General features: G+C 43.6%; 1 protein-coding gene across 1 annotated transcript in view; it reads right to left on the bottom strand.

Moving 5' to 3' along the window:
• Window positions 1-27,131, bottom strand: part of LOC138592118 (diacylglycerol kinase beta) — a 120,533-nt gene that overhangs the window by 36,571 nt on the left and 56,831 nt on the right. The window contains exons 21-23 of the mRNA XM_069662751.1: window positions 25,229-25,389; window positions 11,733-11,797; window positions 491-581 (exon numbers count right to left, since the gene is read on the bottom strand). Of these exons, the coding sequence (XP_069518852.1) occupies window positions 491-581; window positions 11,733-11,797; window positions 25,229-25,389 (317 nt within the window). The remainder of the gene's footprint in view (window positions 1-490; window positions 582-11,732; window positions 11,798-25,228; window positions 25,390-27,131) is intronic.

Here is a 27,131-nt window from a genome sequence, read left to right as displayed (position 1 = left end):
TCAAAGAGGTATCGTGCACTGCTGAAGTTCAAAACTCTTAGTAAATTATTGGCAGTATATAGTTTTATTTTATTTTAAGCTTAATTAAAATTAAAAACGATTAGTTTAATCGTCTTTGAATTATTTTAATTATTATTATTATTATTATTGTGAGGTTTCGTTAGCTTTGCACAGAAGTGGTCTGTAAAATGTCCTTCAGAGGAGCCGGTACTTTCTTACTTTTACTTGAGTAAAGGAGTTGAATCAGTATTTCTTTTTTTACACAAGTATCTGTACTTCTACTTAAGTATAGATAGTATGTACTTTTGCCACCTCTGTCCTGTATGACTCCATCACTGATGGATAAGCAGAGTTAAAAGTAGAAAGTCAGAAATGTGTGTTATAATATTTGGGCTAAAAGTATAATGACACCTCAAACTCTACGTAAGTATTTTTATACCTGGTTACTCCTCACCTGAGAACGGACAACTCTGCTAAGCCTGTGACTCACCTCGACTTCTATGCACTCGTTGAGCTTCTTGCAGGTGGCAGAGATGGTCTCTGTGGTGCCAAACTCAAAGTACCAGAGCTTGTTCTTCATCCTGAGGAGAAACAGAGGACACACATGTTTTTAATAACACATAAACACCGAACAGTCCCGGTCCCGACTGAAGCTTGACCATGAGTGCAGCGCTGAGAGCCTGCAGCAGCATTAGTTCAGGGTGCAGTGGACACATATTGAAGCTGTCCGGTGCCTTGAGTCATCTCACATTCTGAAATCTGACAGCTCAGGACAGCCGGCGGCCGTGTGACCGGAGAGGTCAAACCACCATCGATGTACCCTGAAGGCCTAAGAGAGGAGACACTGAAGCAAACACACAACCAGACCATCTGTCACACAGGCGCTCTGCTGTTTTGTTGTTTGAAACAGCGCACGCAGTCGCCTCAGCGCCCTCATGCCAGGAGTTGAAATGTCAACATAGCCTCTGGAGGGGACACAGGGGGGAAACATGGCTGGTGGAGTCTATAAGATCAGGGTAAATATTATTGTGATTCACAGCGTTCAAAGCGACCCACAGGACGGACGGAGCGACGGTTCGTTTCTGCCCCGCAGACGATTCGTCAGAGGTGACCTGATGGTTTGTTTTTATCCTCATGCCAATTGGTGCAGATTTGGGGACAGCACGAGACGGCTAACAGTCAAGGTGAAATCTCTGCTGGTCAGGCCGTGATCACCAAACGCAAACATACTGAAACATACTGAAACCCTGATGGTGTTCCCTAATATATACGTATAATAAACGTTTGTTTGTTGGTATCTAAACTTTGTGAACCAGAAGCCATCAGGTGGATGAATCATTTATCAAAGTCATATATACAAAGATACATATCACTGCTGTTGATGCTTTTAAATGTGCCGCCCCTTCTACCTGCAACAGTGCACAAAAAGACCTGAAATAGTGAGAACATATCACGAGGGATCCTACGTAAGGTTTGGATTTCAGTCCTTACCCTCGTATTGTTTATTAACAGGATATTTGGTTCGCCCAGTTGTATTGTGACAGAGAGATTTTAATTTCAGTGAGATTTTAACCTTTAAATAAAGGATAAAGTTACAGCCTTGAATACTATTTCTTTTAACCAGACATCTACGACTGGCTCCCTTTGTCTCGGTTCTGACTCTCCATTCTACTTTCTTTCCTTCTCAGACTGTTTGCTTCATCTGAGCGTCGAGTTTGTTTCTTCTTCTTTGGATTTTCACTTCTTGTTGAAGTTGTATCTGTAGTCATCCATCTTTTCTTTGTTTGTTCAGCCATAGTAGATTACTGTTTACTCGCAACACTTGCAGAGAGCGGAAAAGCAGCCGCTTAGCTCCGCCTACCCTCTCTGGCAGACCAACCACTGCTGGCTGATGGAAAACGCGTCACTAACTGGGCGCCGCTTGTGATTTTTTCCATGAATGTCGCCACAGACACCCAGACTGTAATTATAGTATGTACTGCAAATACAAAGGCTTTCATCAGTGGGCCAGAGGCTCAGTCACCATTGTGTTACCTCATTCAGAGATAGATAGATGCGTATATAGGCAATTAGCAGTGTGGGAGTGTGAAAGGTCCTCTGTCTCTGTGTCAGCCCTGTGATTGACTGGCGATCAGTCCAGGTGTAACCCCGCCTCTCATCCAATCACAGCTGGGATAGGCTCCAGCCCCCCTGCGACCCTGAACAGGATAAGCGGTGTAGACGATGGATGGATGATATCAGTAAATAAAGACTGCATCATTTTCCAGGAAAACTTTACACTGTGTGACACGTGAGTCCACACCTAGCAGCTCTGTTCTGTCGTATTCATGCACAGGAGCAATTACTGTCCATATGATACATATTACACAATATGACAGGTTTGATGGGCATGTGGACGTGCTGCTGGTACTGACAACACAGCTGTTGACACAACAGCTCAGTATCATGTGGGCATGTATGTGCCCACATAAGTTTTGTACCATCGTGGCTCTGAGAACAAGAAGAGGACGTTTAAGCACAAACTGAAGAAGCCGCTCTGTTGTTCTTTCTGCTCCACACAAAGCTTTGGAAACTGTTTATTTTCTTGTTAATGTGTTAATCCTCTGCTCTCGCTCACATGTTTTCCTCCCTGCTAATTGTCTCTGTGTCCCTCGTTCTCCCTCGCTCACCTTAATGCCTCCCCAGAAACCTCTGCCGCTGTCAAATCAGAGGATTATGAGCATATTTGAGATCACAATTAGGAACGGTTGCGATTCTCAACGAGGCGAGCTGCCTAACCTCATTAAGCTGCTTCCACTTGAGACGGCCTGTAAAAAACGCAATTAACTCATGTTTTCTGCCTCTCTCATGGACCGAGAGTGCAGCGGGGAGGCAAAATACTTCCATAAGCCTTTCCTCCATTATTCCCAGGTCTCCTCACCTAAACTGTCAGAAACGCCAGAACAAAAAGGATCTTAAATAATCTTTAAAAAGGGTTTTTTCCCCAAAGTTATCAAGACAAAAACATGTTCTCCTGTAAGGCCGCAGGTCAGTCTGTGAGGCTGTGTGTGCTCTGATGGAGAGGGTTTAACACAGTGTGCTTATTCTCCAACAAAGCACTTAAACATCTAACATTAATAAAAACATTCATGGCCCTTTAAGCATCTATTTAGTAGCAGTTTTAAAGGTCTACGACTGTTCCTACATTACAGATATCCAGTAAACACTGCCTCCAGGAATTCGCTCTAAAACGCCTGATTTGGCTGCAGCTTCTTCCTCTCACACATCGACTGTGAGCGACTGGGACTAACGCTCCAATAAAGCCATCTATTGGCTGAGCGATCGTTTGGCTTCTGACATCACGTCCGGTTGTTTTCCGTGTCAAGACGCCAAATAAAGTGTGTTAAAACATATTATAAAGCTGAGTATAAGTTCCTGTTTCTGTTTGCATTCAAAGACAAATCAAAGAGCGGGTGGATTTTGGCCGAGAGAGAAGAGACTGTAACGAAGGTGGAGCCATGTTGATATAAAAACATGGTTCAGCTTCATCAAAGCTTGAGGCCTCCAAACGTCTCCACTGTATCCGCCCATTGTCCCCCTCCCTTCAGATAAGCATCTCCTTTAATCCCCAATATGAGCAGTGACCTCTTGACCCCGACACCTCCTTGGTGCCCCCTCTGCACCTCTTCTTCCTCTTTTACATCTCACAACATCAGGACACGAGGTGACCGTCGGTAGCATGGAGTCATGGAGGGCGAGTTTTGACGTCACTAGATTTCTAACGAACCTTTCACACATGCACGCCTGTCATTCCAGAAAATGTCAAGACAGTCGGCCCCTCACAGCGGGAGATTTTCCAGTCAGATAGGAAGCAGGGGTGTTTGGCAAAACTAGCTGCAGAAGTCGTTTATAACATATCCAAGATGGCGGATGATTGCCGTCGTCCCTCACAGCCAGAAGCTCCCGATCTCTTCCTCTCTCAAGTCTGCAGACATCTTTGCTGTCGTCTTGTAAACGATCCTTCTTCAACCTTTTTAATCATCCTGTTCTGTGTCGCTCTTCTGGTTTCACACCGGTCACATGATCTAAACGTCATCACCCCGCCCACTCACCCCACTCGCTCATGTTCCTGACTATTACCTGCTGCGTTCACACGTCGGCTCAACCCGACTTCTTGCGGACATTTTACTCAGAGGCTGACAGGAGAAAAGTCGGCATAAAGCGGGGTGAAAAATGCGGCAGGCTAAGCGACACATGTTGGAGAAAAAAGTTGCAGAAGAAGAAATCACAAGATACACCCCATCCTCGAGCTGTGAAATCGCTCGTAGCGCATACACTGGACACTGGATTCCCCCTTCCCATAGGCCCCATAGATTTGCTCATTCGCTGATGTTAGGAGGAGGCGTGATGGTGAAGCTGCTATAGGAGAACGATGTTGAAAAAGGGGATTTCCTTTCGGCATCATTTCAGGCTCAGGAAGTGAAAGTTATATTCGTATTTAGCAGAGAAAATCTAAGATGGCTGACAATCCAAGCTCTTCCAAGGCTTGGATGGACGCAACACTTTCACAAACATATCTGCATGTACGTTTGTTAATATGTTGTTCTCTGACAGAATGAGGTCAAAGGCACATTAAGAGCAGTGCAGGAATTATTCCTAAAACTCATTTACCTCAGCAGGTGATGCACCTTAAACGAGTTAGGCGTTTGACTCTGCTGAAGCCTGATTTCTGCCTCTTGTTTTTTCTCCTTAGCAACAGTCAGTCTTTTGATTCAACATGAAATATTGATCAACAGAACTTCAACATAACAGCTCAGCTCTGATCAGGTGATGTCTGGAAGGATGTGCAAACAAGACGCAGCTTGTTAGTGGGTTAAAATGAGAGACGCGAGTTCTTATTGTGTTCTTATAGACACGCTAATGGAGGACGCTTGGGGTAAGTGAAGCCCTTTCACACATGCACTGCACTCCTGAATATTCCACAACATTGTTCAGGTGGGCTGCGTGTGTGATGCATGATGCCAGCCTCCGAGTGAAATGTCTGCAAGAAGTCGGGGTGAGCCGATGTGTGAACGCAGCAGGTCCTGTAAAATCCAGAATATAAGTCACACTTTCGGAGGTATCTCAGAGGGAAAAAGGTTTTCTAAAGCTATTTATTAATAAAAATGTGTTGTTTAATTCAACACTATTTTCATTTAAAACACACACAAATTACAGCCTTCCATCTTTGTTACCATGTCGACTTTGCAATCCTGCTAGCTAACGGTGCAGGTAGCTAAGAGTAGCCGGCAGCCTACGGTAACGTTGATAGTTGTGAGGGTGGCGGCTGCAACCGTTGATCATGACGGTGCATGTCCGTGACGAAACGTTAGCAACAATCAAGTTAGTTTTACTCGCTTAAAACGGGAATACAGCACTGCGGCGTAGTGTCAGTAGGAAGCGCTGTAGTGGCTCGAAAGGGGAACAGTTTGTGGCGTTTACGAGACGACAACAAAGACGTCTGCAGAGAGAGGAAGAGATGCAGGAGCTTCTGGCTGCGAGGGCCGACACTGAAATTGATCAACGGTTGCAGAGACAGCAGCGTGACGCTGTGACGACACATTTTCAGGGATCGGACTGTCTTTCAATTTTCTGGAAATTGTCAGGAGTGCATGTGTGAAAGGGGCTTCTGTGTGTGAGCTCTTAAGCATGCACATAAGCACCCATTATGTTTGAAGTTTCAACCCCCCCTTCCCCCGTCAGGATGTGTACTCTTACTTTGTTGGGCTTTCTGGTTAAGTATAAAATCTTGTTCAGGAACCTCAGAGCAGCTTTGTATGTTTCTTTCATGTCCTTTGCATGATGAAAACAACACGTGCTGCTGCTTCCCTCTAAAGTTAATGAGTTTGAACACTATAGAAAATGTGTACGGTTGAGTATGAGATAAAAAGAGAGACTTGAATTGAATTGAATAATTAATGCTTAAGTTCTCATCCCTCGTCCCATATCTGTTCCCAGCATCACAGGCAGAAGAAGAGAGGGTGATGAAAGATAAAAGAAAGATACCTCTGTTCCCTCGGGCCGTCTCTTTGATCCATTTAACAAAGGCCGGAGTTAGAGGATGTAAAGCATGTATGTGCAGAGCAGGATGAACTCAGCGCACGTAAACTCTGCTTTAAAGGTTGCAGCACACTAACCTGAAGACTGTTTCTTGAGCTGCCGAGCGTTTCTCTTTGATGCTTCAAACTCTTTTATCGGATCGCTTCATGGCTGCGTGAGGCTCTCGTGGCTCCGATCCAACCGGAGCTCAAAATGTTCACAAACATGAACTGTACTGACACCAAACCCCTACACAAACAACACCAACACAGCCGTGTAGATTATCAGCAAACACTCAGTTACTGTTCTGATGTGGAAACTTTCAAAGGACTGAAGCCGCTCTGTGTCCGACGGAAGCTGCGGCAGGGTAACGCGTTTCCTCTTTACAGCAGTTTGAATTGAAAGGAGTCTGATGATAAACGACCTTTGACCCGGTGAGAAAGGCCCACAGCCACATGTAGCTTTATTGTCCTCCTTGCTGCTCACAATCCCACTTTGTCTGCACGTGTGTGTCGCACCACAGACAACCCCCTGCCTGGCTCCTCGCACATACAACACCCCCACCCCCCAGGTGTCATCCTCCCCTCCAGGGGCCTGTTGGGACAGAGGGCAGGTGTGATTCTTGACACCTTTACCAAGTAGTGCCTACAGTATAAGGAAGCATCCAACTGCTACACGTTCCATTTAAAGCACATAACTTACGGTGTGTTTACACCTTTATTCACACACTGTGTTTTAAAGCCCCTAAAATCCAGAGTTTTGGAAACACCGCTGACACAGTGTTGGTTTGAAAACTCATTTTAGTGTGTAAGAGCAGTAACTGAGAGCTTTTTGTCCATGCTAGCTGGATTTGTGCTGTTAAAATCTTGTGAGCTCTCCATGTAGCACTGCTGTCACGGTTATAGTGTTTCTAGACATGTTAGTATGAGAATCAGAATCAGTTTGATTGGTGTGGACAGAGATTAGTGCCTCGATTGTCTCAGTGTCCAGACCTCCAGGAGCCCAAAGCCCAGGTGCTAATGACTTCTCACACCAGGGACAATGCTGTCTTTCTGTGTGTGTGTGTGTGTGTGTGTGTGTGTGTGTGTGTGTCATCCTAAAGAGGGTACTTCTTGAAAACAGAGGTGGGTTTGTTGAGAGTCCTTAGCCCTTTTTACACTGCCAGCTCAAGGCGGGATTATTACGCCTCCGTCACGTTCCATCTTCTATGTAAAACGCACGGAGGCAGAATGATGGGGCAAAGTCGTTCCACCTCTGAGCGACATCAGATGTAGTGACAGAAGCGAAGCGTCTGTAAACAGCAGAGATGGCAGGGCAGAACAGCGCCGTGTGTGTGTATTGCTGCTTTCCCACTGGTCTAAAAACCCGTTAGCACCCGCTAACACCCGGCTGTTTCTGCTTAATGGGAAAGGCTACAATCGGCATTCAGACGAACGACTCTGCAGTATACCTGGGTAATTATCGTCTGCTTCCGCAACGCTGGAATGCTAAGTAAAAACACACACTGGGGCGGCTTCACGCCGGCATTGTTCGGTCCAATGTAAAATGGCAAAGGCTGCATGACGGCGGAGCTTCGTCACAGCACTGAGGCGGGAGTCTAGGAGTTAATTAACTCTTATTTCAGTCGTCGTAGTCGTAATTACATCAATAGTAATTTTAATTTAGATTTAGCCCCCATTAGCTCTCGTCATAAGCTGCTTTGTCGGGCCTTAAGAAGAGGTCACTGACACTTATCACCTGATTGGATTAGCAGGGATCAGATATCAGCACCTTCATGACCTCTGTAGTTTGGCCTCGTCAATAAACAAAAACAACTAAACTCAGAATCAAACCAGCCACTGAGGCACGGGGAGAGAGGATCGTACGCAGGATCAAAAAACTAAATTACAGGTCCAGGAAAAAAATATGTTTTCTTTATATTTATTTAACGGCTTTTACTCATAATTAACAATCTGTTGTGTTCTTGTGTTTCCTGGTAAAAAACAATGAACCTCCCCGGTGCCCGCCCATCCTATCCTACCTGCCCATATATACACGTCAGCCGGTGCAAACTACCAATTCAAAATAAAAGCCTAAATAAAAACTCAAATATATCAACCAAACAAACGGTCTCAGGCTTATTATAACTTCCTAAATGAAATAACAAGAAATAGCAGCCTGTGTCGTCTTTGATTCTGATTCTAGCCAACAGGTCAGAAAAGTTCAGCACATGTGGACGTGCTAATGAGAAAAACTTCTTAAACCTCTTTCCCACCAAAACTAGCGTGTTGACGCAGATTCTTCAGACCCGCTAATAAATGCCGATTGTCTCTGTTCCCATTGCCAGTGAAGTATCCTCCTGTCGGTCTCTTTTCTGCTGCGTCACCGTCTGACGTCACAAACGCGCGGGAGACAGGGTTAGTGAACAGTGAAGATGTTAAAGTGGTTAAGTCTTTATTGTATCTATTACTCATTCAGTCTGTGTATCAAACTTGGCGCGACAAATTTGAAACGATGTTCGAGTTCGAGTCATGTGACCCGGGTCTGAATGCCGAGTGTACTTTCCCACTAAGCAAAAAAGCCAGGTGTAAGCGGGTTCGGGAAATACGTACAAAAATACGTTTTGATTCTCTTGTTTCAAGTCTTTTGTCCAAACTTCTTTTGAAAGTCCAACCAGGCGTTAAATATCTATAATTACTAACTTGACAACTTTAAGTCAAACCAGACAACATGCGATGTTTGTTATGTTTAACCTGACTGCTAATATTTGAAAGTTCTGCTTTCTTAACATTCACACAAAACAGTGAGAAAGTGTCGATTTGCATCCCTGACACCGGCCGACACTTTGCATAGAGGTTCATTTAGAGAAATTTGAGAACATTAGCACATTCACACACACACCCACTCACCCACACACACACACACACACACACACACACCCACACACCCACACACACACACACACACACACACACACACACACACACACACACACACCTCGGCCTCAGGAGACAGCAGAGAGCCTCAGGCTGGTTACAGAAGAGATCCCAGCAGCACCATAAACTCCTCAGCTGTGATGCAGCTCAGAGCTCCTGCGTCTGACTTTACACCTGGTATTATCATGTAGCCCGGCTGAGCCCGGCTGAGCCCGGGTGGGTGAACACTGCTGCCGTTTGTTCCTCACTTTGCATGTGAATGAGTCGTCAGAAAGAAGTGTGGCCACAGCAAAGGCTGCTGGGAATGAAAGCAGGGAGACATGAAAGGCCGTGTTTGCACCGCAGCTTCTGATACCAGTGGGTGGTGTTTCCGAGGCTGAGGGAGGCGAGTGTTTAGATTTAAAGAACAACGTCAGCAATACATTTTCAAATCTCTCCGGAGACTATTGTTCGTTTATTCCTGAATAGTTCCCTGAAGGATTGACTCACACAAACTCAGCACATGATCCTAATGATGTCAGCCGGTGTGCTGGAGCTTCAAAGGGAGGGTACGGGGATTCACCACAAAGAGTATTGATATTTGCAAAACAAATCCTCCCCCTCCTTTCAGGGCTCCTTCAGAAGCTCCGCCCCCAAACTCATGGGCTCTTACTCAGCTGATAAGTCCACATCTCCTTTAAGCTCGATATCTGACTCTGAACCTGAATGAGAATCAGGTTTATCAGGTGTTAAACTAAATCTTCTCTGCCTCAGTAGGTGTTTTGTTTCTTTCAGGAACATAGTAAAAAAAATGAGAGGTACACCCCACTGCCCCCCACGAAGGGGGAAAAGTGCTGCGGACACTCAGCCCCCTCCTTCCTCCCTACTTGAATTTCTATTGAAGGTGTGTCACTTCCTTGTTTTGATCCAATAGGCTTTCACATTCAAGGAGAACCTTCCTCCCATTCAACCCACAACTGAACGCAAGGTTTGTGAGGTAAGGACAATGATCCTGATTAATAACGAAGATGGTCGCAACAAGTCGGCGTTTTTATGATAAGATAGAACTTTATTAATCCAGAAAATTCGGAAATTCGAGTGCCAGATTGCTCCAAATGTACGTCCATCCATCCATCATCTATCCCAGCTGTCATTGGCCGAGAGGCGGCGTCACACCTGCCCATGTCGTCCCTCAATCGCAGGGCTGACACAGATGCTCACATTCACACCTATGGGCAATTTAGAGTCACAATGAAGCTAACCAGCATGTCTTTGGAAAGTGGGAGGAAGCCAGAGTACCCGGGGTAACACAGAAGTCCACACAGAAAGGCCCACTACGTCTGAACCGGATCCACAAAGTGTGACATGGATTGTTTTGCCTTTATTTATAGGACAGCTGAGGAGAGACAGGAAGCGTTGGGAGAAGAGCGTGAGGGATGACCTGCATCAAAGGGCCGAGGGCGAGAGGCGATCCTTTTTCAGTGAGATCAATATTCTACCTACGCCTTGGCAACACCTTGAACATTCCCGTGATAACTTTACAGCATTCAAACATCGAAGAATTATATTGTGCCTGATGTATATACGGTTCTTTATTCAGAGCTTGATTCACAAGGCAGCTGGTTGAAGACGTTTGATCTCTTCTGAAACTGAAGAAGCCTTTTGGATGAAACGTCTTCTAGATCTTCAACCAAGTGCAGGTAACGATGACCTGAATGACTGAGAAGAATAATAATAATACTTTTATTTATAAAGAACCTTCACAGAAAATACTCTTTAATATTTATAGTGTTTCACTTTGTTTCCTGTGTTTTATGTTTACCGTAATGCACCAAAAACATTCGTATGTTGTAAACCTACTTGGCTATGAATTCTGATTCTGATGCAATGAACCAATCAAAACACAAGATAATATAATTAAACCTTTAATAAATAAAATACCTTTCAGCAGAACAACATATCTTTATAAATGTGATCTTTTTAACGTTTCCTGCAGCTGTTTTGGAAAGACAGACGATGTCACGAGGCCACACCCCCATGTGTGTTACATCAGGGGAAAGCCCAGGAAGTGCTTTTCAGAGTGCATGAGGACTCATATTGACTGCATGTTTGAGATGAAGGCCTCTGTGTCAAACCCCCAGCAGAGGACAAATATGAATATGCCGGTTCTTTTGAGTTTAAGTTCCTTTACTCGTGCCGTGCATCATCGCTGAGGTATTTCTTCTCCCTGAGAGTAGACGCCTGACCTCTCCCACTCTCTGCTCACACTGAGGCAGCTTCCCCCGTTATATAACAATTAATGAGACGGCTGTGCACTCGTCTGCACGGCCTGCCATTTGAAGATACCTTCTCTGCTTTCACAACGACACGAACGTCCGCTTACGTCACACCGGCCTTCATTCGACTCTCCTGCAACGTAACGGCAACGCTTCTGCACAATTAGCTCCTCATCTGCATCAACAAACAGGACAAATGTCACAGACTTCTAATAGCTGATACTCCAGGCTAGTTTGACTTTAGCCTCACATACCCTTATTGCATGACTCAGGTCTGTTAAAGGCTCTGCCAATACATTGATCCGCTGTGCAGGCCGGTGTCGTCCTGTTATTGATTGCTGACGGTTGCAGCTCGGTGTGATATTGTGTTTCCAGATTAAAGTGCCAGGTCACTGGCTGGTTATGAGGCTCCTGTTAGCTAATGGTGTTAGCTAACATCGTAAAATGCCAATGTCGTTGACCTCACGGTGCCAGGGTGTGTTTGTTTACAGCTGTTTTTTCTTACCTGCTGTTGAACTTCTCGGGGTGCTTTTCCCGCATCAGATGAAAGCGATGTGCGATGGAGGCGTCCTGCAGGAGAAGTCAAAAGACAGACGATATTAAACCTCCAGAAGATCAGCAAACCTTCACATCGTGGCAGCGTGCTCAGACAAACACAAACAGATGTTACACTACATCTGTCAGTTTTACAAACGGCAGTTTAACACTGAAAACCAAAACACGTATCTGTATTTGTTCAGTGCATTAGTGGAAAATTATCTTGTTTCTCTCAGAGCCTCTTGATAAATAGGGTCAGCATCTCTTAAACATTATTTATCGATGTCCCACAGAGTCTTGGTTGGTGCATATGATTCAATTATAAACTAAATCGACCAGTTAAGTGTTGTATTTTTGGCCGATCTACAGCTCCAGAAAAAAAGAAGAGCGCAATTCAAATGTTCCTTAAATCAGCATCTCTCTCTTCATGTCATGGCCGCCCGATCCAGATGTGAACCACTGAAGACCTCCTGAATGTGATCAAGAGGAAGATGGACGGTCACAAACCATCAAACAAAGCAGAGCTGCTCTAAGAGCGGCCGAACGTCACCCAGCAGCTCTGTGACAGACTGGAGGAGAGCGCGCAGAGCTGCATGAGAGCTGCGATTAAAAACCAGGTTATTCCACCAAACACTGACCTCTGAACTCCTCCTGAGCTCAAACATTCTGTTGTTTCAACATGAACATGAGCTCGTTTTCTTTGCATTATTCCAGCTCTGAAGAACATCTGTTAGTTTCTTAACCAGTTGTCATTTTCTGCAGATAAACGACCTCAGTGGGAATATTTGATTTGGAAGAAGGAGAAAAGTTGTTTACAATAAAACTAAAGTTCATTTTACACAAACACAAACATAAAGATATTCCAACCAGAGGAAAACACATTTCTGCAGTGGTCTCTTCATGTTTTTCCAGAGCTGTATATCTACATGTTTGCATATCATTGCACTCGCCAACATCACAGTGGAGGTTGCGGACAACTTCACAATACGCCTAATAAAATATCTTTACACTTGTGTATCAAGATATAAAGAACATGTGTTGTGTTCAATGTTCCAGCTGTCATCACTTCAGTGAAAAAGTCGTACAAACATCGCACAGATGCTCGTTGAGATGCTTCATTTACTGTCTGTTTTTTGTGTAATGTGTTAAGAAGCATCCTCAGGGAGCAAAAGAACACCTGAACCTGGACGGTGAGTTTTCCTTGTAGTATAACCTCATCATGTTCGGCAGCAGCTCAGACCGAGGCTGTGAAATAAGTAGAGTGGAGCTCTGAGTCATCAGCTTTGAACGAAAGGTCACAAGTTGATCGCAGCAGAGCTCAGGCTGGACCCTGCCCCCCCCCCTCCTCCCCATGTGTTTAACCCCTGACCTCAGGGTCAGAGGTGAACGTAATCCTGATCAGTCACAAGAGCAGCCTCGGAATGACCTCACTTTTAGATGAACACGAACACCAACAGGGGTCACGCTGTCATGGCGGCGTTATCGATGCTCCTAAACTCTGCAGGCAGGTTACAGTTAATGTCATGTTTTATTCAGTACGAAAAAGAGCCCAAAATAGTTTCAGCCTTTAAAATAAAAATAAAAGCTGTGTGTCATTGTGAGTCCAATGCTGGAGGGCCTTCAATCCTTAAATCTGTAAGAAAATAGTGCTCCTTCTCTCTTGATTGATTCCCTCAGTAAACATGTTCCTAAAGAGTTTGTGGTCTCAATCTCTAGTTTCACGTCTTCTTCTATAGAGCATGATGTTCACTTAGTCAGTGATGCTCCAATTTAATGTATAACAGACAATTTATCAGCCAAATACGGTCACTCCTGGCTCCAAGAGCCCGAGTCGGGACATCCTATATTTCTCCATGTTAATATATAACATCATTGAATTCAGACTTAAGGCTACAGCTGCACAATAACATCCCATCAAACACTTCAGAAGCAGCAGCATGTCCCCACAAAGCAAAGATCTGCACACTTGGATGTGATGGATTCAGAGCAGCCTGAATCTGACGCAGGTTGAGTCTGAGCAGAGCTTCTCCTCTCAGGCCTCAGGACGTGATCTGTCTTTCACAGATAAACAGCGACTGTACATGCAGGATAAAAGATGTGTTCAGAGATTATATCGACTTTACGTCATATGGGAGGTCATGCAGCGAACGTAGACGTGGCTCTTTTGATGGCCATGATGCCCAGCAGCAGAGAGAACAGTGGATGTAAAGTGTTCGATGATGGAGTCGGTAATGATGTTAACGCATGAAGGCCGAGTGAAGGACTCATCCCTTCACTCTGTCATTTTATAATAGCATCATCTGGAAGTGCTTAACAGAGACGAGACACATGACACAGACGTACGCACTTCCACCAGCAGATACGCAGAGACAAGAAAGACATGGAGACATTGTGAAGTCAGGAAGACGTGGATATAAAATATGCAGGAAAACAAAAATATGGAAGCCCGAAGCGATACATTTTCTTTACTCCATTTTCCCGTCATAACGAGAAATTCCAGGTTGTATTCTCGAGATCCCGACTTATTTATCTCGTTATCTCGAGTCGCTGCACCACCGTAACGTCAGATGATCGTAGCTCGTGTCCCCACAAAACAAACACAGAAAACAATCACGAGAAAACCTGCTTCGTTATCTCGAGAAAGTGAGACAAGTCGAGATCTCAAGAAAACAACTGAATTGACTTGTTATGACGGGAAAACTCAGCTTTGTTATAACAAGAGAAATAAGTCGAGATCTCAAGAAAACAACGCTAAAAAGTTAATTTTGGTTGTTTTCTTGAGATCTCGACTTATTTATCTCGTTATCTCGAGATAACAAAGCTGGTTTTCTCGTGATAACGGGATAAGTTTCTGTCGATGTAGAAAACACCAGGCTGCTCACTGTGATGTTACAGAGCAGGACATGCTGATGACGTCAGTTAAGCCTGTTTGTGTTTGTTTGGTGCTTCTACAACGTTGAGGATCATCTGACGTTACGGTGCTGCAGCGTTGTTCTCTCGAGATAACGAGATAAATAAGTTCTTGAGCAAACAACTGACATTACTCGTTACCACGGAAAAACTGAGTCAATAAAATGTATGGATGCATGTCCACTCAGGGCTTCCGTAGAATATATGCTTTATATATCAAGACCAACAAAAAAGACACAAACAGACATAAAAAAACAACAACAACAAACAAACCTCAATATTTTTCTCTCTTCCACTTAAATGAAATATGCCAACCATAAAATAAATGAGTTGAGATCTCGGGACAACAACCGCAGACGGAGTAAATAAAATGTGTGGATGCATGTCCGCTTTGGGCTTCCGTAGATTTTAGGGGAAAAAAGAGATTAAAAAACTGGAAGCTATAATTACAACAAAAATCAGTCACATTCATTACATGCGGAGCGAGTCTTCACAAACACCTCCTCCTGAGTGATCAAATATGCAGTTCTCATACGCAGCAATAACACTTTAACTCTGGGGACTAATTAGCCTTTAAATCAAACAAGTGGTTCTACAATTAAAGTAATAAGGCCTCAATCAACTTCATTTAAAGGATGATCGCGAATGTCTCGAGAGAAGAGTTCAGAGGAGATGAAATGTTTGGATGCATCTGTAATTTGAGAGAAATTAAAGGTTTTATAATGTTATTATATTTGTAAGTAAATATAATGACATTGATATAAGTCGGGCGCTGAGGCTCAAACAGTTGACGCTTTAAAGAAATTGAGCTAAGCTTAAAAATGACCAGTTATCAGAGGTTTCTCTCAGCTTGATTTATTTTGCTACTTGCTCTTCGGAGGCTGCAGAGGCTGTGTTGGGAATTTCAAATGAAAGTTTTGAGTCTGTTTTTTTTATGCAAGATTGAAAGAAAAACGAAGCTCAGATTCACGACGAGAGGGAAGGTTCAAATTTTAGGAGGAACGACATGAAGGCAGCAGTCATTCAACAGGCTCAACAGTAATCATGTGTTCTGATCATAGTGATGTCTGGAAGTGAACCAGAGCCTGGACATCATTTCTGGGATATTAAATCAGTAAATTCTAGTAAAATACAGACTTTGATGATTCTGTAAAAACGCACCATTCAGGCGAATTTGGTTCCTGTGTTACGCCGCTGTAGTCTGATGATTGAACCTCTTTAAGTGACGTGTGCTGGTAACAGAGTATTTACAGTACAAGTCTCTGACAGGCAGAAGTATCGGTGATGACAGCTGGCACCCCTCCTGCCCGTGCAGGTGTTTCAATACTCAACAAGGAGAACGGAAGCTTGTGACAAGACAGGTGCACAGGTTATATAATTACATGCATCCTCCTCTGGTTGTCACCCTCACCAACAGTCGACCTGCTGCAGCTCACCTCCTCTAACAGACACTATGGCGATGTGCTGCGACCTCACAGCATCAGCACATATCAGATCTTTAAATAGAGCTGCTGGCCGTGGAATCTGATACTGGACGCAGGGGGAGTGAGGAGACATCACAGGTGAAGCTGCAGAGATCCAGAGACACATGAGACTGACTTTGACACAGAGAGCGAACTGAAAAAGCCGATTCTAATGGCAAGGTTACTCATCGCAACAACAAGCGCACATAAAAGACAAAAACACGGGACAATTCAGGGCGGAAAAGTGGCCTGAGGAGTGTTTGTGATGTGTGAACGACCTGGTTCATGTCACTCAGTCTGCTCTCCGTCCCCCGCTGCAGGCCGTCTCTGACCAGCCCCTCTTTTACTCCTTCTGTCCCCCTGAAATAAAATCTGTGTGTAACAATATGTGACATTTGCCGTCGCCTATAGTTGCCTGCGTGGTGAAGGTTGTTTTGATCTTGCCGTTTGAAGTTTTGCACATGGAGTGTGAGGGCAAGAGGAGGTGCTTTTGGATGGATGATGTGAAAAGCAGGAGGGACAAAAACAACAACACAAAAAGGAAAACAACAAAAACACGGGATGGAAAATGTCACCTCGGTGGGACTCGCAGCAAATAATTTGTCAGCTCACCCCTTCTGTGTTTCAGTGGCCTCTGGTGAGAGGTTTGGTTAGCTTAATGTCAGTCAAATGTCAAGAGTCGGCATCAAATCTCCCACAGCCTACTGTTCTGTGGTGATGGGAAACTCAGGTAAGCATGTGTGGTACTGAACGGGGAAAACAAACCCTGCCACATGATCTGTTACTGATGTTAAAGGCTGAGGTAATCGACACGACACGATACGATACGATACGATATGATATGATACAGTACGATACAATACACTCAGCTAATGATTTTGAACCGCCTTTAAATGTGGCAAGTTTACTTTTAATTACACATTGGATGCTTTCAAAAGGGGGTGTGGCCTCATGATTGACAGCTCTGTGGACAAATGGGGCTCCTGCAGCGTTCTGTTCCCGAGTAGCAGAGTAGAGGAGGAACGGAGAGAGGAGACGTAACTAACACTAACACTACAGTCATTGAACTTTCCATAACCGTCTTCTCATCACTGGTTTGAAGTGGGCGGGGCTCCACTTGAAATAGAAGATTAGCACGTTTGAAATGAAGATGATCAACAGAGTTTTTGAACATTTCTTTTTTAGAAATAAATACATAACGTTGTAGAGACACATTTGGAAATGAAGCTACGTTTTCAGGGCTTTAAAGACCGTCCAGATGTGTGTGTTTGTGTCCACGTGTGTGACCATGTGTGTGATTTCGAGCGCTGTTCCTCCTGTTTTTAAGACCGGCCAGGTGTCACTCAGCACGGCCATTCATTACTGCGGTAACCTGGCCTGAACCTGGCAGCAGCTCACTTCCTGTCACTGATACTTCCTCTGACCTTCAGTCTGTGCCAGCGCTACTCCATCTCTACCTCACACACACACACACACACACACACACACACACCATTTTATCTGTACACTTTCTGTACACTAGTGGCCTTGCCTGTTTTCTGATAAACACTACAGTCACACTCTTTTCAGGACTGAGTTAAATTAAAGAGGGCCTTTGTCTCTGTATGTTTACCGTGCCCTGCAGCAGTGTCAGGGAGTAACTGCAACTAATAAAGTCTTTTTACTTTTTTAAACCCTGACACATTTATGGAGCGTCCCGGTGACTCAGAAGCAAACACAAACACTCGGTCAGAAGTCTGAGTGCAGATCACCTCTTCAGCTGCTCCTGTTTGGCTGAGTGCTCAATAATTCCCTTTGCAGACATCCAGCCCTATACAAAACTATGATGGCAATTTAACATGTTGGCCTCATGTCTGAAAAAGCATCTGAGTCACTTTTACATAAAAGTCTGCTGGATCAGACCTTGGGAGGTTTCCATCAGGACGACAAGAGAATAAAATGACATTGAGTAACTCGAAGGCAGCGAACTGAAACATGCAGAGAGAGAGACTAAACACGCAACATGTGTGCTTCAGAGTCGACTGATTACATGATATCTACATGATATCTCAATCGCCGTTCCTCCTCTACTCTGCTACTCGGGAACAGAACGCTGCAGGAGCCCCATTTGTCCACAGAGCTGTCAATCATGAGGCCACACCCCCTTTTTATAGCATCAAATAAATCATCACATAAATCAGCATGATAAGAACTAACTATAATGACAGACACCATGTTTGAGAACTGAGTATTTTGATTTTATAGTTTGACTCATGTCCCATCTGTTAACATGGAGGAGGCAGGCTTTATGAGCTACACTGCAGCCAGTCAGCAGGGGGCGACAGAGAGGGTTTGGCTTCACTTTTAAACTTTTAAAGCTTTAAACCATTTTTAAACGAATAAAAACTCTGCATGTAAGCATTGCCGGAGGACTCAAGCATCTGTGTCCACACTTTGCTTCATGAAGTGCTTCCACTTGACCTGCAGCCTGGAAAGAATCCTGTGCGAGGAATCTGAGCAAAGGAAATCACACCATGTCAGCAGCCATTAAAGATGCCACCTCATGTTGCAGAGAGGAAGCTGATCCCTCTGCAGCGGGTGTCTCTGTGCACAGGCTTTATGTGGATGTGTGTGTGCTGCAAAGTGATTCCGGGTGTTAATGACCAGATACTAATGTGGAGCGCAATCCTTGACTTTGACCCCCCAGGGGGTAGACTCTCCCCTGCCTCCTGATGGACATATAAGTCTCGAGCTGCTTCTTTGACCTTATTGGCAGAGGTCGCACCAGGAGGACTGAGATGAAAGGGTTAATGTTTACTGCGGATATGGCTGCAGCCATCTTTGAATCCTGGTGCAGATTGGATGACAGAGGCTAAGAAAACACTTTATTCTGTGTGTAAAGTTAGCTGCTGTTCTGGAGCTTCAGTGATGTCAGACAATCTTTCCTCCTTCAGATGAAGTTTGTCCACTTGTTATGATTTAATTTCACTTGATTTGAGATTGTGTGATTTGATCCAAAAGGAAAGAGTACTAAAAGTTGTACTTAATTTAAAGTAGAGTGTTTTTTGGTCTTATAATGTGCTGCTTCCTTGATAGATTTCTTTTTTGCTCTTAGAACCCTTATTAATGACCGTCTTGAGCACCTGAATCACTCGTGCATAAATCTTAACATTAAACACATTAAGTCAGTTCACATCAATGATTCGTAACGAGTCTGGATGCAACTGCCAAAAGAATCCTGCATCGAAAATTCTAAACTGGGCCGTTCACATCAAAGCAACGCAATGCGCACCGACGCAGCTGACCGTCTCCATAGCAACGACGCAGTGACATACCCCACTACATCTGCGTTAAGACTATAATGTTAGTATCAGGCCCAGGTTACATGAATTATCTAGCTGGATTTCTGTTATCATTATAAAAATAAATGGATGACAGTGACATGCTCACAATGTTAGCTGTATCACTGATTAATAAACGGTGAAGAGTTCGGAAAGAGAGGATCTGGAGCCGTCTTTGGCTACTGCAGCACCAGAGACAGGGTGCCTACACCAACTTATTCCTGATTGGCTGAACTGAAACGAAAGTTAAATCACTCCATTCTAAATTTGATAAAAGTTATTATTTGAAAAGTAAAGTTGAATTTTAAAAAAAAGTTTTGCTCTTAAAGTGTTTTGATTCAGTTATGGAATTATTTTGAATAAATTATTAATTCCATTTTTCACCTCCATAATTATTATTTTTTTTTTTTCATCGCAGATTTTATATTTTCAGATTACAGATTTTTTTTTACAGTTTCAAATTGTATTTTATGACTTTCAGATCTTACAAACAGCTACAGCTAGCTCCCTGCACAGGTGCTGGTTTCTTCCTGTTGGACAGATGGACGTAAAGAATATGTTAAACTGACAATCTCGAAGATTTCAGTTTCGTTCTCTTGGGCGCCACCTAATGGCGATATACGGTAATTGCGGGAGTACACTTCCCAATTTAACCAGACGGCTCCGGTTGTAACGGTTGTGGTCTTTAGAGCATATTCTACTTCCTGTTGTTATAAACTTCAGAAGTAAACAATCATTTTAAAAACAGGAAGTTAACTTGTTTGACTCCTGTTAGCTTAGCTCAAACGTCTTTTGTGTCTTTTGCTCCGTGTGGGAACAGTTTTTGTTATAGACCGATAAACTGATATATCTGCGTGAGCCAATAACACGAGTTGACAGGTATATTGGTCTGTCTCCAGTGGTTATATTGAGTCTATGGCTGACATATATTTCAAACAAGGTAAGAAATAGCGGTGTTGTTCTGGTTGGAGCTATAAATGTGACAGTATACAGTTATTTTGGAGCCACATGAAGCTGAAACAGGAGGCAAAGGCTTCACACACACATTCTTCTTCTCTGCTTTCTGCAGCCCCCACAGTGAGCCCACTGCTCAGAGCACCTTCAGACAAACAGTCGCTCCTGCCAACACCACAAAGCCTGAACCCACTAAATCCTCATCTTATATAAACATGATAAATATATTTTTAGGTTCCTTAATGCTATTTCCAAACATTAAACGCATCATTTAGCCCCTGGGATCAATAAAAATCTATCATATCTAAATGACTGGAGTGCATTGGAACAAACATTATATAACATCTCTGATTTACAGTTCTGAGAACCGACCACATGCTCCACACCATGTCATCCACAATTAAGTCAGTGAGATAAAGGACAGATGACTGTGGAAAGCTTTCAGATTTGGCCTTGCCAGCCTCCGGTCTCCATAGCAACCAAACCCTGAGCAGCGAGGTCTGTGATTGGACGGCAGGAAACGCAAACCCTGTATGGTTAGTAAACCAGATTTGAGGGTTACTAATGGCTGCATCACTGGTGTGTGAGTCACAGATCGGTTTGCTCAGGTGTCGTGTGCTCACAGATACTCGGCCATCTGTCACCGAGGCTCACAGGCACACAGATCTGCCGCTTTATTTTATGGCCCTGCCACATTCAAGTGCTGTTAGAAACCCAGGAAAAACAGACGTTGTTTAGCACAGACAGCCTGCGCATTAAAGGATAAAACTGCTGTTATTCTGTATGTTTCTTATTCTCTATGAATCCCATGAAAAGGTCAAAACCAACAGTTTTATTAGCTGGCCTTCAGTGCTTTCTGACTCCCCGACCTTTCTGTGGCACTCAGCACAAAGTATATTCATTCCTACTGATAATGAGACGGATGTGGCTTCTACTTACTTGTTTGTATTTTGAGTCCAGTTAGTTTTGGTGTTTGTGCGACTGATACAAAGTAAACATTGGAGTTGTTTGGAGTCAGATACATCATGCCTTGGATACACAGACAGTATTTGTAAGATGAATCGGTTATTTAGTGCCTGTTTTCATGGGATTTGCTGACAGTAGAGAAAATATTAACTATGTAAGTTCCGTATATCTATGAGTATAACATAGATAGAGAGTTATACTTTGAAAACTACGGCAAAATTCGGTATAATACAAGTGGGCTGTGTGCTTTACACCAGTGCAACCTATAAACCAAAGCTTCGTCACGGACATGTGCCGTCACGATCGCCAGTGCAGCCGCCATCCTCACAACAATCAATGTTACCGTAGGCTGAGCTCAGCCACCGCACCGGCAGCCAGCAGGAAGGTGAAAACAGAGGGTAGGCTATAATTTGTGTTTTGAACGTGTTTCAAATGAAAATGAATCTAAATAAATGACACATTTTTAGCGATAAATAGCTACCTGTTATATTCCTAATTTTACGGTAAGTACAATAAAATGTTTGGATTCTAGTTTAAAAAGACAAGTTAAAGCATATTTGTGCTTCAAAATGCAACAAAGTGCCCAAAATTAAAACATATCCTCAAAACAAAAACAGAAGAGGTGAGCGTCAGTGACCCCAAAACTACATATATGACTGTTACAGAGTAACCGCGACAAACGTGTCCGTTTAGGTACAAAACTATTTGCTGAAGTTTGGGGACAGATTGTTGTTCAGGTGAAAATAAGTACACAAGATACATTACTGAAGTAGTGTTACTTACATGATGTGAGCAACATTAGCTTCAAAGCTAAAAGTTCTGTGTGGCTACACCTGGACATGAACAACGTTTTCTTGGGTGAAGGTCTTGTGTTTATTTAACACATCCACACGTCTCGACCTCGTGCCTTCTCCAAAGGAGAATTTTCCGTGTGCAAGCCGTGCAGGAAACAGATGATGTGTCTTTTAGCTCCTTGATATCACTTTTCACGGTGTCCAGGATATCCATCTTCTGTAGTTTATCGTTAATTGCTTGTAGAACATCCTCCATATTATTCATTCATCAGTGAGAGAAGTCCAGGTGAATCCGCACTGCTATCAAAGGCCCATACAGCACGCTTACTGGGCTGACTCGAAGACCTAATTCTGTTTTCACAGATGAAATCGCGTGCAGGCTTTGGCGTGGTGCACTACATCAAACACAAAGCGAAGCGCCTCTGAACAAAAACAGGCTCAGACACGAGGCAAAAAAAAGCTCACCAGAGAGCAGGGTTCTTCTTCAGCACATTCAATGCATTGAGCGCGATTTAATGTTTTCACACCCAGCATTACTGGCCGGCCTAATCACTCACGCATGCTCAGTCTCTCTAAAGGAATTCTCAGATAATGTGAATTAAATCTGGAAGTAAAACCGTAAAACTTCAAATAAACGCCAATTAAACGCAGAGCTCTTCAGCTCGCCGGGTGTGGCTGCATGTTTGACAAACCAACGCAGTTCTCAATAAGAAGCCTGTGTACATTAATCAATTACCTGGTTGTCTGTTGGGTGAAGCAGATCTGTCAGACTATCAGGAAGAAGGATAACAACATTTACACCACAGTTAGTGACAGGAGGGATGGGAGGGGCTCTGCTGCTTGTGCCGCTTTATAGATGGTAGTAAAGTTTGAAATAACGATGATAACCGTGTTTCCTCCGTCTCTCAAGCTACGTTATTACAGTATACTATATGCATTAAACAAACAAACCATACTGATATGCTTAGACAGCTTCACAGACGTGTCTGCGTATCATTCCTAAGTCATTATTTTAACGAGGGTCTCTCTCTCTCTGCGCAGCCAGCAGGGTAATAACCCCGTCTTCTCCTGTCACTGACTTTGGAGAGAAAGGAGTTATCATTTAAAGAAAGTTGATTCAGTTTGTGTACTTATGTGAAGCTATAGATCAGCCTGTCATGTAATGTTCATGTGTTTTGTTCCTGCCTTCACACTTGCGCAGGTACCAGTGGGGGGGTCAGTTACATAACATCACTGCGGTTCATCGTCTCTTCGCCAAAACCCTCCAACATCTACCTGTGCACATATGTCCTCTTCACGCTTATGTCACTGCGGTTTATTTATAGTCACATGTACTGTACTTCATATCCAGAGAGTGTGACAGATATTTTTGTTCGCCAGCCTAATGGTGCTTGAATGTTAAAGAAAAAGAAAACGTCAGATGGCACCGACTTTCTCTGTCATGGTGGTGAGTCAGCTCGGGGTTTGGCAGGACACCAGGACTAACAGTCTGGTTTCCAAAGCTACACTGAATTATTCACTGTGTTGTAATTACAAGTTCTGTATGATGTGTTTAATTGCTGAAGAACTGAGCAGTTGCACGAGGGGAAAGAAGGGTGCAAGCAATTATTAGGAAGCCTGCAAAGACTGGAACATGATCAGATTTAGAGGGATTTAAAGCAACTTTCATTTAGTGTGATTTTGGCGCCCCCTATGGACAGAAATGGTACTGCTGGTGTCATTAACATCTGGCTAACGTGCATTTGCTTTGGATGGAATGATTAAAAAAAGAAGTTATAATAATTAAGTCGAGATCCAGAGAAGAAAAGTGGATATTACTGGTTATCACGGTGAAACGGAGTAAATAAAAAGGATGCATGTCCGCTTAGGGCTGCGTAATGGTTAAACTGTAGCCTCAGTTTTTTTCATGTGTGTCCAAACATTTAAAGAGGAAAAGCAAGGTCTGTTAACTCTCTGCATTTTACCACAAAGAAACACACATCTCCCTGTCCTGAATCGGGGACACGTCCTCTGTCTGACTAAAGTGAAGTTAAATCAGCAGAGCAGCAGAGCAGCAGAGCGGCGGCTTCACCGAGGCCTTGTTTGTCACCTCCGTGTAAACGTCCCTGAGCCTTCAAACGAGCATCTCCATCAGGACGAGATAAAAAGGGTTGCTAAGGAACTGGAAACCTGGCAGCATGTTTCTCTCCTCCAATTAAAACCGGTCCACGAGGGAGCAGAAACTCACTGATGAATCTGCTAATTGCTCAGGTCCTTAAAGAGCATATAATCTTTGTCATCATGCTGTCATTGTTACAAGTACAGTGTCTCAATCAGACAGTTTGAGGGCAGGATGTTGTGTCTGATACACTTTAATATTAATTAAAAACAAATCTTAATCATTAATATATCTGATACTATCTGTATATCTTATCTCAGCTCTTGGTTACGGTATTACATTTGTTTCCACTTAACATTCAGGTGTTATATTGAGGTTACAGTAAGTTAAGCTTTATGTCTTTATGAACAAACTTAATGTCCTTTAATCATAATTAACAAGAAAGTAAGACAAATGTACCTACAGGTTAGCTAAAACTTGTGCTGAACGGAAAAGGCAGATAGTAGTGCTTGGAGTTGGTCTGCACCAAATCCCATAGAGATTTTTGCCATTTTTGTTTTCATGTAATACCAAGCTAAACTTCAGATGTAAAATGTCCCATAATTTAAACTCCCCTCTTTTTAATGGTATACTTTTTAATCCATTAGTTCCAATCCAAATGTTTGGTAAGAAACACCAAAAACAATCTAAATATAGTTTCACGTCTCCTCCGGTACACCTCTCTTTACAGCTCTTGATCAGCAGCATGTTTGCATTATGTTTGGCCTGATTAAGAAAGCTGCGATGATACATTGTCCTGACATCTGTTGATTGAATTTCCTCAACATCCAAGTTTTGTAGCATGCTAGCTTAGCAACAGAATAACAGCTTGGTGTTGTGTTGTTTATACAGTTAGCACAAGACTGACTTGTGTAAAAGCAGTTTGTGAATATGGGCAGTGTGCAAAACGGTTTCCTTACCACTCCAATAGAGAAGTAGTTGTTGACGATGCTGTAGGGGACGGGGTCGCCCTTCTCCTCCTTGTCATCGGGGACGATGTCGATGTTCCAGCGGTCCAAAACCACCTCTGCGCTGTGCTCGATGTCCCGCAGGAACTTGAGCAAGCTGCCGCCTTCATAACCTGCAGAGAGCAGCCAGAGAGGACGGTTAGCAAACAAGTAAATACACAGATAAACACAACAGACAGGAGACAATATATGCCCAGGGTGTGACCCCGGTGGCTGTATTTCGTGGATCAGTCCAATTAATTCAATTTCAGACAGAGAGAATTACATCAAGGTGAAGCCCATTTAAACGCAATGTAACAGTTAGATTTCTTTATTTCCTGCAAATCTACCTGCGAAAAAAACAACATGAAACAGCAAAGAGGAGGCTGAGACTGTGGCTGCTAACATGAGCGTAGTTAGCGCTGTACACCTGCACAATGATTAGATGTTATTTCGTCAGTGAAATCTTTTTAGGGAACACTTTGCTCAAGTGAAGTTTTGTTTGCAGCCAATACTTTTACTTTGAACGGCTCTTTCGTACAAACCCGTTGATCTAAGCCGTAATTGTGAGCGATTGCTTTTAGCCTTGTGCCCAGTTCCTCTGTTCCACTCCTGTCCAGATGGTGGCAGTAACACACTGAAACAACTGGTTTACTGACTGCCAACCAACACTTGTTTCCCTTTGGTTTACGTTTACAGAAAGAACCACCCAGGCACAATGTGTAGACCTGTTTGGGAAAACAAACTCAGTATCAGTAGCCTGATGTTTACACTACACAATGTTTTGCCTCACGTGAACCCCCTTGACCTTTACAAAAGAACAATGAGTTATTCGAATGGCTTCTCAAAAAGGAACGCAGCCATAAGACTTCCCTGTAAAGAGCTGTAATTCCCATCACATCTGTGCTTACAAGTTTTTGGCAGCAGATTACAAACCAGGCCTTGTTACACAACATTACTCGCCCTTGTCACTAATGCTTTCGTATCTGGATGGGAGTAAATCCCTGCAGCCTGGATCCTGAATCACTGGGAAGAGAGAAGGCTGTTATAGCGACAGATGCTCCAGGTTTGGGATAAAAGAATCACATATAGTTGGAACATTTGCATCCAAGCGTGTCCACAAACGTCTGGTCAGCGGTCTACGTTCACAGACATAATTCACATCAGGAATCCATATTAAAGGCCCTACATGTAAGGGGTGAAAGGGTGGATTATATGGCCTCAAACATGCAACACGATGGCACTGATTAGCTGCCACTTCACCGGCACCGCCTCTCACCACCTCCAAACCTACAACACAGCTCGGGTCTGACAGCACCCCGGGGAGCCCTCTGGTTTTACTCTGCAGCTGACAGCCGCTTCAGCAGTCAGGCTTCTTAATAGCCATCAGAGGCGGAAGTATGTTGCAGGGGTGTCATGAGGGCGTGAGGCTTTAATGAGTACGATCACACTGGGAGCATCACGTGAAAAAGTATGATATGATGGCAGTTTACGTAGGAACAATTTCCTCTTCTTCTTCATATTAAAACAACAGTTGGTTTCCCAGTGGATCCTTCACAAACGTGTGCACACACTAACACACGCATAAAGGCTGCGTGTCACACACTGAAGAGCCAAACGAAATCCTCTGTGGACAGTCTAAGGCGACTAATTGATCCTTTAAACAAAATCACTTTTAAGGCAATCTCACCGTCGCAGACGATATTCCAACGCTGGATCAAAAAGATTTGTTCATGTCATGTTGCTTTCCTGCCTTCTCATTCCTCGTCTGTCTGTCTGTGTTAAGTCAGCCTTTTCTTCATATGATGTTTTAATTAAAAAAATAATGTTTTAGTCTTGACCACATTCAAAGACTGAAGTTCAATGACTTTAACAT

Source organism: Semicossyphus pulcher, unplaced genomic scaffold, assembly GCF_022749685.1.
Source record: "Semicossyphus pulcher isolate SPU_LCO1_2020_fin unplaced genomic scaffold, fSemPul1.0.p SCAF_15, whole genome shotgun sequence".
NCBI lineage: Eukaryota > Metazoa > Chordata > Actinopteri > Labriformes > Labridae > Semicossyphus > Semicossyphus pulcher.
The sequence above is the reverse complement of the archived record's forward strand: the minus strand, read 5'-3'. Positions and strand labels throughout refer to the sequence as shown.